The sequence below is a fragment of the Halichoerus grypus genome, chromosome 7, assembly GCF_964656455.1.
Source record: "Halichoerus grypus chromosome 7, mHalGry1.hap1.1, whole genome shotgun sequence".
In the NCBI taxonomy this organism is placed as follows: Eukaryota; Metazoa; Chordata; class Mammalia; order Carnivora; family Phocidae; genus Halichoerus; species Halichoerus grypus.
This window is the reverse complement of record NC_135718.1, coordinates 98,388,093-98,401,648: the sequence shown is the minus strand read 5'-3', so window position 1 is coordinate 98,401,648 and position 13,556 is coordinate 98,388,093. Positions and strand designations below refer to the sequence as shown.

Here is a 13,556-nt window from a genome sequence, read left to right as displayed (position 1 = left end):
CAAAAGCACCAACACTGATGAGGGAAACCAGCACTTGCTTACATGGATTTCTGGAAGGACTGTGTTAATTTACATCCTATCCCCTGGGGCACCAATTAAGCAAAAAGTACAAGGAATTTAATCAAATTTGTATCCTGACTCAAAATATCACTTTTGGGAAATCTATAATAAAGAAATAATCTCCAATGCAGAAAAGAGCTATACATATTAATACTCATAACCATCTTATTTATAATAGTAAAAAAGAAATACTCAGAATGTCCAATCGTAAAGAAATAAATGGTCATGTATACTACAGTCTATCCATACAATGAAATATTATAGAATCATCAAAAATGTTTAGAGAAAATACAATATAGGAAAAATGATTATGATTACAATAGTAAGAAAAAAATGGGCACATATACTTACTACATCTGTGTGTATATATGTACGCACATATCACTGACCTAACATTTTAAGTTGCACATCTTTATTTTTTTTAAAGATTTTATTTTATTTTATTTTTAAGATTTTATTTATTTATTTGAGAGAGAGAGAAACCACATGAGAGGGGGGAGGGTCAGAGGGCGAAGCAGACTCCCTGCCAAGCAGGGAGCCCGATGCGGGACTCAATCCAGGGACTCCAGGATCATGACCTGAGCCGACAGCAGTCGCTTAACCAACTGAGCCACCCAGGCGCCCTTTTTTTAAGATTTTATTTATTTATTTGACAGAGAGAGAGAGAGAAAGAGACAGCAAGAGAGGGAACACAAGGAGGGGGAGTCAGAGAGGGAGAAGCAGGCTTCCCGCCGAGCGGGGAGCCCGATGGAAGGCTCGATCCCAGGACCCTGTGATCATGACCTGAGCCGAAGGCAGACGCTTAATGACTGGGCCACCCAGGCGCCCCAAGTTGCACATCTTTAGTATGATATCTAATAATGTTATTTTTTCATCACAATTTTAAGTAAAATTTATTCTTAGTTATTAGGAGACAGAAAATATTAAGTACTAGAGAAATTTTTTTTTTTTTTTTTTTTAAGATTTTATTTATTTATTTGACAGGGAGAGACACAGCGAGAGCAGGAACACAAGCAGGGGGAGTGGGAGAGGGAGAAGCAGGCTTCCCGCCAAGCAGGGAGCCCGATGCGGGGCTTGATCCCAGGACCCTGAGATCATGACCTGAGCCGAAGGCAGACGCTTAACGACTGAGCCACCCAGGTGCCCCAAGTACTAGAGAAATTAACACTCCTATGTTCATTGCAACTCTACTCACAATAGCCAAGATGTGGAAACAACCTAAGTGTCCATCCACAGATGCATGGATAAAGAAAATAGGGTTTACATATACAATGGAATACAATGCAACCTAAAAAAAAGGAAAGAAAGTCTGCAGTATGGAACAACATGGATGAACCTTGCAGGCATTATGCTGAGTAAAATAAACCAGTCACAGAAAGACAAATACTACATGATTCTACTTATATGAGGCATCTAAAGTAGTCAAATTTGGGGGTATCTGGGTGGCTAAGTCGGTTGAATGTCGGACTCTTGATTTTCACTCAGGTCATGATCTCAGGGTTGTGAGATCAAGCCCCAAGTTGGGCTTTGCACTCAGCGCAGAGTCTGCTTGAGATTGATTCTCTCTCACCCTCTGCCTCTGCCCCTTCCCATGCTCTCACAAACACACTCACTCTCTGTAAAATAAATAAATAAGTAAATAAATAAAATCTTTTAAAAAATAATAATAAAATAAAATAGTCAAATTTATAGAATCAAATAGTGGAATGGTGGTTACCAGAGGCTGGGGGGAGGGGAAAATAAATTACTAATCAACAGACATAAATTTTCAGTCAAGCAAGATGAATAAGCTCTAGAGATCTGCTGTACAACATTCTACCTATAGTTAATAATAATGTATCGTACACTTAAAAATTTGTTAAGAGGGGAACTATAAAAGATCCTGAATAGCCAAAGCAATCTTGAGAAAGAAGACCAAAGCTAGAATATCATGCTCCCTGATTTCAATCTATACTACAAAGCTATAGTAGCCAAACAGTAGGGTGCTGACACAAAAACATACACATTGATCAATGAATGAAACAGAATACAAAGTCCAGAAATAAACCCACACTTATGGAGCACCTGGGTGGCTCAGTTGGTTAAGCTTCCGACTCTTGATTTTGGCTCAGGTCATGATCTCAGGGTCTTGAGACTGAGCCTCACATGAGGCTCTGCAATCAGCGGGGAATCTGCTTGAGATTCTTTCTCTCCCTCTTCCCCTCCCCCCGCTCAAGTGTGTACTCGCGTGATCTTCCTCTCTCTCTCTCACAAAGAAATCTTTAAACCCACACTTATATGGTCATTAATCTTCAACAAAGGAGGCAATATACAATGAGGAAAAAAGTCTCTTCAATAAATGGTGCTGGGGGAAACTGGAAAATCACATGCAAAAAAAGGAAACTGAAACATTTTCTTATACTGTACACAAAAATAAATTCAAAATAGATTAAAGATCTAAATGTAAGACCAGAAACTATAAAACTCCTAGAAGAAAACATTAGGCAATAAGCTCCCTAACATCAGTCTTGGCAACATATTGTGGATCTGTCGCCTCAAGCAAAGGTAACAAAAACAAAAATAAATAAATGGGACTATATAAAACTAAAAAGCTTTTGCAGAGTGAAGGAAACCATCAATAAAGTGAAAAGGCAATCTACTGAACAGGAGAAGATATTTGCAAATGATATAACTGATAATGGATTAATGTCCAAAATACATAAAGAACTCACACAACTCAATATAAAAAAACCAATCTAATTAGAAATGGGCAGAGCAGCTGAACAGACATGTCTCCAAAGAAGACATAGAAACATATGAAAAGATGCTCAACATTACTAATCATCAGGGAAATGCAAATCAAAACCACAATGAGATATCACCTCACACCTGTGAGAATGGCTATTACTAAAAAGACAAAAAAATTACAAGCGTTGGAGAGGATGTAGAGAAAAGGGTACCCTCCTACACTGTTGGTGAGAATGCAAAATGGTGCAGCCACTATGGAAAAGAATAAGAAGGTTCCCCCCAAAATTAAAAACAGAACTACCATACAATCCAGCAATTCTACTTCTGGGTATTTATTTGAACCAAACAAAAACACTAATTTGAAAAAACATACATACCCCTATGTTCACTACAGCATTATTTACAATAGCTGAGATATGAAAGCAATCTAGGTATCCATTGAAAGATGAATGGATAAAGATAGATATAGATATATATACACACATACTTCCAAGAAAAAAAGTACAAACTTCCAATAAAAAAAACAAATTGTTAAGAACATAGATCTCATGTTAACTGTTCCTACTATAATAAAACAAAATTTTAAAAAAGAAAATATTAAATACTTAAAAGATTTAATAAGATGAAGATTAAGTGTATTGGAATAAATATTCCATAAAAAACATCCAATTAGGGGCACCTGGGTGGCTCAGTCGTTAAGCATCTGCCTCTGGCTCAGGTCATGATCCCAGGTACTGGGATCGAGCCCCACATCGGGCTCCCTGCTCCACGGGGTCCTGCTTCTGCCTCTCCCACTCCCCCGGCTTGTGTTCCCTCTCTTACTGTGTGTCTCTCTCTCTCTGTCAAATTAATAAATAAAATCTTTAAAAAACAAATAAGTAAAAAAACCCATCCAATTAAATAAATTTTAACTACTTTACTGAATAATGCATATGAAATCACATAAGATGTGATTCCCCGAATTTACCCCAATATATCTGGAGAAATCTGGTGGTCCTACAAAATATTCCAGTTATATATGTAAAATAATTAGTCACTAATCTACACTGCTAACCATCCCTTCATGACTCTCTTCCCTGGTCACTTCCCTCGGCCTAAATCTTAAAATACCAGTGCATCCTAGGGTACTATCCCATAACCTTTTCCTTTTCTTCTGGATGACTTCTGTAAGATCTTAGTTCACTCCCAAGGCTCCAGGTATCAACCAGAAGCTGATGATTCCCAAACCTGAACCCGTGGACAGTCATGTTTTTTGAGTTCCAAGATAAATGCTTATTACATCTCCACTTACGACCCGCACACAACTCATATTTCAACAATCTAAGCTGTTCCTCTATCCAACAACTGCCCCAATCTGTTCCTCCTCCTGTTTCTACCTTGTTCAGGGACAAAGCTTCCCATGCAATAGCCCAAGCCAGAAATCTTGTCATCAGTATAGACTGCTCCTTCTTCCTCCCTCCTCCTGTCAATTGGCCATCACATCCAGGTACTCCCCTTCTAACTAGTCTCCTTACCCAGTCCTGCAGCCCCCCAATCCATCCTCCACATCGCCTTCAGAGAAATCTTTCAGAGTGTACATCTGACAATGTCACTCCTTTGTACAAAATTACACCGGTGGTCACGTGAAATACAAATTCCTTAGCCTGTCATACAAATTCTCTCATTATCTCCATTCCCCTGGGGCCTACCTCCCATTTCCCACTACTCCCCCTTTGGTACATCATGCTGCAATCACACAGAAATGGTTCTTCAAACAAATCCAGGCTCGCACTCTCCCTGGCCTCCCGGCTTTACACGTGTCCCGTGACACCCCCAAACTCTGTTCAGATTCAGCTCAGGCATCACAAACGCCTCACAGCTCGTACCATGCCTGGCCTCCTGGCTTTACACATGCGCCCATCCCCACTCCATCCAACCGACTTTATCAAGATTCACCCAGGCATCCGAATTTCCCGGACGCCCTGTCCCTCTCAAAGATCTCAGATAACCCCGCGTATACATCTCTATCAGATATTCACACGGTATTACATGGCCTGTCTCTCTCATAAGACTGAATTCCTGGAAACAGAGGCTCTTTCATCTTCCATATCTCAAGCGCCTGGCACAGCACCCGACATGCTAAAAACCAAGCCCATGTATCATCCCCCCATGAACCCCCAAGAAAACAGGTCACAGCCACCCAGGAAAAAAAAACGGTCTAAAGGTGTCTCATGCTGGGGCAGGTAGAGACCTAGGGCGAGGGCGAAGTCCACCAGCACAGTCATGCTCTGCTCAAACCCGGGCGGAGTGACAGTTGCACGGACGCAGGGCAGGGCGAACCCCCACCGAAGGACAGGAGGTGGCGATGTATTTCAAGGGTCCCGTCCTCACGCACGGAGCCTCCGCCCTGGCGAGGGTTGGGGCTGCGCGCAGCTCGCCCTGCCTCCCGCCCAGGCCCAGCTCCCCGGCCCGCTCCCCGGCCCGCGCCCCGAGTCCCGGAGCCTCACTTCTCCACATCCGCGGACTTCATGATGTGGGTCTTGGACGCCGTCAGCTTCCAGGGCCCGAAGGAGAAGTCCTGGTGGCTGCTCTGGAAGCCGTGGATCATCATGGCCGAGGCGGCACCGGCGCGGGCCTCACGGAACACGCTGGAGCAGCGGCGGCAGCGTCAGCGGCAGCGGCGGACACCGGTTCCTCCGCCTCCGTCCGGCCCAGCCCCCTCGGCTTCCGAGCCGTTACCATGCCCGGCTCCTCCCCGCCCCGCCCCCTGCCGGCCGACCCGGACGCGGGCCCTCCTTTCCTCATTCTCCGCCCCTTCGACTTTTGCTTCCGGGACCAGTTGCTAATGTTGCGTGACCTACGTCTTACGTCACGATGCACCGGAAAACAGAAAAGGGGAGAGACAACTGAGGGGCGGGGCTTTTGCCGCAGGGGGTGTGGCCAGGGACGTACCGCCCCTCCCGCTGGACTCTTTGGATGACGTCATCTGGGAGTGTTTTACAGAACTCCAGTGATGGAGAAGGCGAATTCGGCAGGATCATTAGAGACCTCGCAAAGCAGTGTCATTACGTCGCATGTTGACGAATCAGTGTGGAGAGGAAATGTCCTATATTTTTCTGTCGAGGCCAAAAAACAGAAATCCCTTAGAATTTAGGAGGTCCAGCACCGAGTGTTACATGATTCAGAAGTGGACATCTAACTACTGTTGACTAAGACAGACTCCTATCAAAAATTTCAGACTTCGGACAGTTCAAGACTTTCCTAATTTAGGCCCCTGGAATAGTGGAAGCAACACTGGAGAAACTGGTATTAAATCCACTTTTGCAGTGCTGTTTTGGGCATCCTTTGGCAAACCTCTTAACTAATGATTTTGGCTTCAGTTGCCTCAAAATGAGATGGCTTGAGGTAAGGACATCTCCCAAATCTGTCTTTCTGGCCTCATTTCCAGAAGCTCCCTCTCAGCCCTATTCACGTGCACTCAGCCCTACTTCTAAGCCCTTATCCTTGCTGTTCTATCTCTTAAACCTAATAAGCATATTCAGACGTATCCTTTTTCAGACCCAACCTGGCACTTTTGGAAAATATAGATTCTCCAGCCTCCCTGCCTCACCCTAGCCAAGGAACGATATGCCTTGAACGGATACATCTTCAAAAGACTTTTCCTGAACCCTGGATTTACTTAACTTCTTCCTCTGAGCCAACACGTTGATTTAAGTCAACTTCAGTGTCCACTCATTCATCCAAATGAATATCAAAATGTGAGCACCTGCTGTTTGCCAAGCATTTGTTTTATAACAAAATAGTATTCTCACCCTATCTTGTAATGGAGGTTGACAATGGAGTTCTGAGACATGATTTCAGTGATACAAGGCCAGACCCCTTTCCGCTCAAAATGTACGTTATCTATCTATCCAGTTTCATCTAAAATTTCAATTGCTTCAAGTAGGGCAATGGGCCACTGATTTGCTTAATCAATCATTTACAATTTAGTCTAAATGATTTTATTATATCATTTTCTATGAGCTGGTCTTGATAGAGAAGTACCAGGCCACACTATCCAGACCTGAGTCAGTGCTTTCCCACCTACCCTTTCAAAACATTTGTCTCCTTCCCAAATTTTCCTAGGCAGGCTACAATGAAGACTTCCTATTAGAAGGATATTTTTACTTAAATTTAAAATCTAACAAGCCCTTTATCTCTAGGGTCTCCAATTCAGCACCTTATTAGAAACTTTAAAACTAAAATTCTTTGAGGGTACAAAGAAATAAATCTTTAAAGGTACAATTTAAAGCACTCACACATTAGAAAGAGAGATATTTAGGCATTAACTGGGTATTGTCTGTGCCCATTCAAGTACTATCATGCAACAACTATCTGCTTTATAAAGCTGGTTCTTGAGAAGAAGTAATACGTGGGAACTTGATTTTTCAACAGATTGGACAAAGGATGTTTGCGCCACCCAATCAAACCATCTACTGTACAAGTTTGTCAAGATTCAGTTTTTAGGGACGCCTGGGTGGCCCAGTCGGTTAAGCATCTGCCTTGGACTCAGGTCATGATCCCAGGGTCCTGGAACTGAGTCTTGCATGGGGCTCCTTGCTCAGCGGGGAGCCTGCTTCTCCCTCTGCCTGCCACTCCCCCTGCTTGTGCATGCACCCTCTCTCTCTCTCTCTGACAAATAAATAAATAAATATTTTTTAAAAAAATTTTTTAAAAAAGATTCAATTCTGAGAACAATCAACTGGTTATTATAGAAGTTTGCTCAGGGCACCTGGGTGGCTCAGTCGTTAAGCGTCTGCCTTTGGCTCAGGTCATGATCCCAGGGTCCTGGGATCGAGCCCCACATCAGGCTCTCTGCTCTGCGGGAAAGCCTGTTTCTCCCTCCCCCACTCCCCCTGCTTGTGTTCCCTCTCTCACTGTGTCTCTCTCTGTCAAATAAATAAATAAAATCTTTTAAAAAAAGAAATTTGCTCATTTTCTCATTACACCGGTTTTGGGGGGCACCCACTGTGGTGCCAGAATCTGCTTTAGATATAAGGACACAACAGGGAATAAAACAGGCAAGATAAGATCCCTGTCATCTCAGAGCTCACACTATATGAAGACAGGTAAAAAACAAAAATTTATGACTTTAGACAGGGATAAATTCTGTGCAGAGAACATTGAGCAACTTAGGTGGAAAGGGTTACATGTGTGCTTGAGTGAGTGAGTGTGTGTGTGTGTGTGTGTGTGTGTGTGTGTGTGTGTTTGGGGATAGAGAGCAGACCAGTATAGATGGAGTGATCAGAAGAGCCCATTACTGGGAGCGTCTAGGAGATCAGTCGAGAAATGTAGGCTTGGGGCAAATCAAGAAGGAACTTGATGATGTCATGCTAAAGAACTTGGGACTTTTTTCAAAGAGTAATTAGTGGCCACTGCCTCAGTGAGAGAACATGATGGCCTAAACTTGTGTCTTTGAAGTGAGATACACATCCGTATCACCATACTGCAAAATGCACTGGAGGGAAGGAAGAAAATATTAATACTTCTATTTATATTTATTTCATCTTTTTTAGTTCTATTTTTGTGCATGTTCCCTAATGTACATAGTGTATCACATATTCATATGCACTTTATTTGCAAACAAATATTGGGATGCATGCTTGATTTTTTACAGATATTAATGGCAAGTGATCAAATGACTTTGTGGACCATTGGCCTAGTTGAAGGCAGTAGTAGAGGGTGAGAGAGAAGAGGACAGATATGGGAGAGGACTAGGTAACTGATTGAATGTAAGGGGAGAAACATCCAATCTGTGGCCTGGAGATCACAACACCATAATCAGGATACCTGTCAACTGACCTGTTGAAAGACAGGGACCACCAAGAGAAAAGACATGGTCATATAAAAAGAGAGAAGAATAATTTTCTGAGGAAGAGCCTGTGGCAACAAAGCCTGACTCCCTTTGTTCCTCCACATGTGAAATCCTATATGATGCACATAGGCACGGAATGCTAGAATCTATGCAATGTGGGGGCATTTCTGAAAGAATGATCGTGGTCATTAAAGAAAATCAATATTGTTCAAATCTGTATACTGCATCAGTTGTAATTTGGTTTAACTGTCTCTTCTATCTCAGAGTGATTCCTTTCTGCACTGCAGAATAGCATACAGAACAGCAAAGAGGGGTGCCTGGGTGGCTTAGCTGGTTAAGCGTCTGACTCTCCATCTCAGCTCAGGTCTTGATCTTGAGTCACGAGTTCAAACCCTGCGTTGGACTCCATGTTGGGCGTGGAGACTACTTAAAAAAAAAAAACTGCAAAGAATTTGGCCAAGTTGCCCATCCACAAGGCTACCCAGCTTTCCCTTCATTCAAGGGGTTCAGGATCTGTACACTGACTCAGATCTGGGAATTAAGGAGGGGCTATGGCTTTCATGGTGATACAATCCAAGTTTTGTTTTCATTTTTGTTTTTTTGTTATACTCAGGGTTGTGTTGGTAGCACAGATCAAGTAGAACCTTAATGTATTGTTCATCTATTTCTAGCCTAGGGACTCAACATCAGTTGCCCCTACCCAAGATCTCTGTGGGTCAACCCATTCTGATGCTCGCTCTGTCCTTGCTGCCTATTATAGTTATCATACTCACATGGCCTCTGGTCAGTTAAGTACTCCTATTTGGCTTTTGCATCTTGGACATCACTACATCCCCATGGAAATCACTGAGTCGATTCTAATGGAACGTCTCCCATCTCCATCCCTGCATTGCAGAAATCAGCCAATGAAGCAACTTTCAAGGATGGTGGTACCCCTTTCATCAGTGTATTTCTTGGTAAAGGGCAGGTACTCTAGTCCTCTCAGGGAACATAGTTAGGGGGTGGATGAGCAGGTTACATAAGAGAAATCCATTCCAACATTCTTATCTCCCTATGTCTTTGCATTACTTCTACATTAAGCCAAAGAAAATCTGTATCTCTACTTCTGGCATCAAGGGTCATGGTTGAGATCAGGTTTCCGTGAGCCTACTAAACAAACAAGTCCCAGCTGTTCACACCAGCACATCAAATCCAAATACCAATGCATTCAGCTCTCTCCAAAATTACATTCCTCTTTTGCTGGGCCAGCATCCTCAGTGTGGAAATAAAAATCCCCACACTTGGGGCGCCTGGGTGGCTCAGTCAGTTAACTGTCTGCCCTTGGCTCAGGTCATGATCCCAGGGTCCTGGGATCGAGCCCCATGCATCCAGCAGGGAGTCTGCTTCTTCCTCCCCCTCTACCCCTCCTTTCTCCCCACTCCGCCCCTCGGCTCATGCTCTCTCTCTCTCAAATAAATAAAGTCTTTAAAAAAAATTCCCACACTTGCTTTCTGAAAATTTGCAAATATAAATTAGCAAAATACTGCGATTTGTTTGCTGTTTTCAAGTTCTGGATTTGATTTTGCATTTTGTCCTCTGGATGCACTGACAGTGAATGTAGTTAAGGATCCAGAAGCGATGAGAAGTGGTAGGTGGTTCACAGGGAGAACTGGCATCCTCTTGCAAAGTGTCTGCCTCAGATGAGGTCATCCTAGAAACTTGAAGCAAATCAGGACCATCTTAGAGAGAGGAAGGGGGCTGGAGATTGCGGGATCATGGTACTTAAGTTTTCCCAAATCTCACTGCCTCAACTCTAAATGCCTCACTCTTGGTCTAAATGTTCTAAAGTCACATAAGAGGCCTGCAAGCCTGAAAATTAAACCTATGTTGAAAGTCAGCCACGCATTTTGTGCTCTTTTGGCTTAGTGGCTATAAGAGGCCAGAGATACTTATAATAGGCGACTGTAGCTTTCTCACTTACAATGAGCTAAGCCAAGGAGTTAAGTTATATATTCTGTTCCTGTTCAATGGTTTCCCTGACATTTTCAACATGCATGCTTAACAAAGCCTATTCATTTCTATTACTACTCCCCTCCCCCACAATAAGGGTTTGGAATGCTTTCATTCCGACCACCATCTCATTTCGTATGTTATTTTCCTCTTGAGCTTTTTAAAAAAATCCATTCTCTGGCTCCCCATTTTCACTAGCTATCTAAACTGATTTTTTTTCAAAAACCCTCAAAAGGAATTGTGCTTATATCAAAACAAAACAGAGGAGGTGGCAGTTGGGACCCTTTGTTCCATCCTGAAGTAGGCAAGGAGAAGAAAAGTTCTTATGAAAGGTGGAGAGAAGCCGCAGATGTGTGAGATGGCTGGTGGAGCCCCAGCAGCAGAGAGAACAGTTCACAGGGGGTTAGCCTGAGGCCTAGAAGTGTCTCCTTAAAGGCTACAGGAAGCCTCAGTACCCTGCAGCTTATTGATGAAGAAAATACTGAACACAAACGCACATTCCCTAAGGAGCATCTTAGTCAAGTTACTCTTGGTTAAAAAGAACAGAAACCCTCTTCAAACTAGCTTTAGGAAAGTACTCTATTCTATGTGTTTAAGAATCTGGGGTTACCTCATGGAATGTGCTGCGAACGTGAACAACCGGGCCTCAGGAAGAGAGGAATGAGGAGTCGGAAAGCCTGGGGTTCTGGTTGGCCCTACTCAGTCTCTCTCTATGGCTCCTAGTCTCTCTCTTTCCCTTTGCTCTCCTGTCTGTGCATCTGCTTCCTTCTCTTCTCTTTGCAGACCAGCTCACTCTACTTCTCTTTGTATGTGGCCCCCTGAGCTTCCTGGTAGACCTCTTGATAGCTGTCTCTGGGTTCACATTTTAAATTTCCAGAAGAGGGAATCTGAGTGGCTCAGCTTGAGTCAGGTGTCTGGCATGGCCCAGTCAGCATGATAAATGGGGCCATGTTGGTACAAGCCTTCGACTTTGGAGACCATGGTTCTCGGAGATAGAGATATACCACATGCCCTGCCCCCAAAGTCTGTAACAGTGGGCTTTGGGCTGATTAGGGGAGGAACAGAAGGGTTTGTAAGTGTGTGGTACTGTTAGCTTAGGCAAGACCCAGTGGGGACAGAAAATATTAGCAGAATGGGATATGAAAAAAGAACCTGAAAGAGAAGTTATAGAATTTAACCTCTACCTACTTTACAGTTTTCTGTGACTAAACACAGATGTCTAAACAACACCTGGGCAAGGTTTGGGGACCCACAAAAGGATGGATTAAGGGTGAGCATTAGGTTATTTCAAAAGTCAAAATTAAAACTATGCAGACTCACCAAATACACAAAACAAGGGAATATCTACTTATAGATCAGTCTGCAAGGTCTTTCATAGCTCGTGATAACCCAAAATACACCCATTTGGTTTATGAGAAATCCAACTTATGAGAATTAACACTCCTATTTAGGCTTCTGAGGCATTTCTTTGAATTTATGAGGAGGACTGAAGTGAATTTTCACCTGCTGGGAGAACTGCTGAGCCCCAGGAAGCATGAGTCACTGTGTGGCCTGCCAAATAGTGGTCCCTACCTCTGTTGAGGCTCTCTCTCAGAGCACTCTAATGGCTGATAATGGAGGTGATGTGGGGAATCGGTAGCATTGTTTGTACTACTTTTTTTTGTCTTTGATGTTAATTTCTGGCATTAAAATTTTCATTACACAAATATTGTAGTGCTTTTTGTATAATATATATGATATCCTTTGTGAGTGTAGATTAAGTGTATGGCATGGGACAATGGCAAAAAAAGCTGAGGGAGTAACAGTAAGTCACATTATTTTAGGATCATTTATAAAGGGAATCAGTGGTACTATATCTTTGCAACAATCACTCACGTTAACTGTTGGAGTAACTGGTCCATTTCATTGAGAATTGGTGTTGCTTTAGTATAAATGAGCATTCATTTGGGGACTCAGGAAAATGTAAACACACAAAAGACCTTGATTCAAATGTTATCTTAAAAAATTGTGAGAAAAATTACTGGATAATTCCTCAAGAAGACATATTATACTCTCAAAAGTGTTTTTATAGAGTAGAGTCTAGTAAAGGTAGATTTTTGTATGTGTGTGCTTTAATTCAGGCCACAGAAAGGCTAAGCTATAAAACTCCAGAGGATGCACAGATTTACTCAAAGGACCACCGCATGCTAATTTCTGGAGACAGAAATGAGCAAGTGAACCGTGGATCTTAAGACAGCTACCCAAGAAACACGGATTAAAAACAAAACAAATGGAATCATTACAGGAATTCATGCTCTTTTTGTTCAGGGATACTGTATGGCCAGAATATTTTTCTTTCTTTTTCCTGCTTATTTTGGGGCCAAAACAAGGATAAAAGACACTGAGGCAAGTTACATGCAGAGAACTTGAATGGACAAAACAGGCTTTCTTTCTGATGGTATGAGGAGGGGATGAGCTAGTAGAGGTGGGATGAGGGAAGACAGGGCTAAGATCTGAGGGGGTTCTCAGTCGGATCAGGCATCTCCCTTGGTGGGCACAAACAGGAGGCTGCACGTCTAGTTGTGGCCGGGGACCTAGAAGCAGAGCCCCATCACTACAGTGTGAGTTCCAAGGTTGATGTTAAAACAAAAAGAAAAAAAAATCTCAAGGGATTATTGCTGTCATTGGGTGTGATCAATCAGACTACCCTGAGAAGAGAAGAAAAAAGGATTAAGCTTTGGCAAGTGGACTCTTCAACATTTACCTTGTAATGGGAAAAGTCCAGACAGGCTTTTGAGGGGGAACATAAATGGGTAAGCACCAGGGATCTGGAGTCAGGCTGCCTGAGCTCCAACCTTGTCTCCTTGCTTGCTAGTTGTGTGGCCTCTGCCAACCCTCACTTTGCTCATTGTTTTTTCTCATTGTTATTCCTAATAATGGCACACAGCATGGGATGGTCAGGAAAATT

General features: G+C 42.9%; 1 protein-coding gene across 1 annotated transcript in view; it reads right to left on the bottom strand.

Annotated features, from left to right (window-relative positions):
- The window catches only part of TIPRL (TOR signaling pathway regulator), a 31,087-nt gene extending 25,565 nt beyond the window's left edge, over positions 1-5,522 (bottom strand). Inside the window, exon 1 of the mRNA XM_036076781.2 lies at positions 5,274-5,522. Coding sequence (XP_035932674.1) covers positions 5,274-5,377 — 104 coding nt within the window. The 5' untranslated portion in view covers positions 5,378-5,522. The remainder of the gene's footprint in view (positions 1-5,273) is intronic.
- Positions 5,523-13,556: the final 8,034 nt, after the last annotated feature.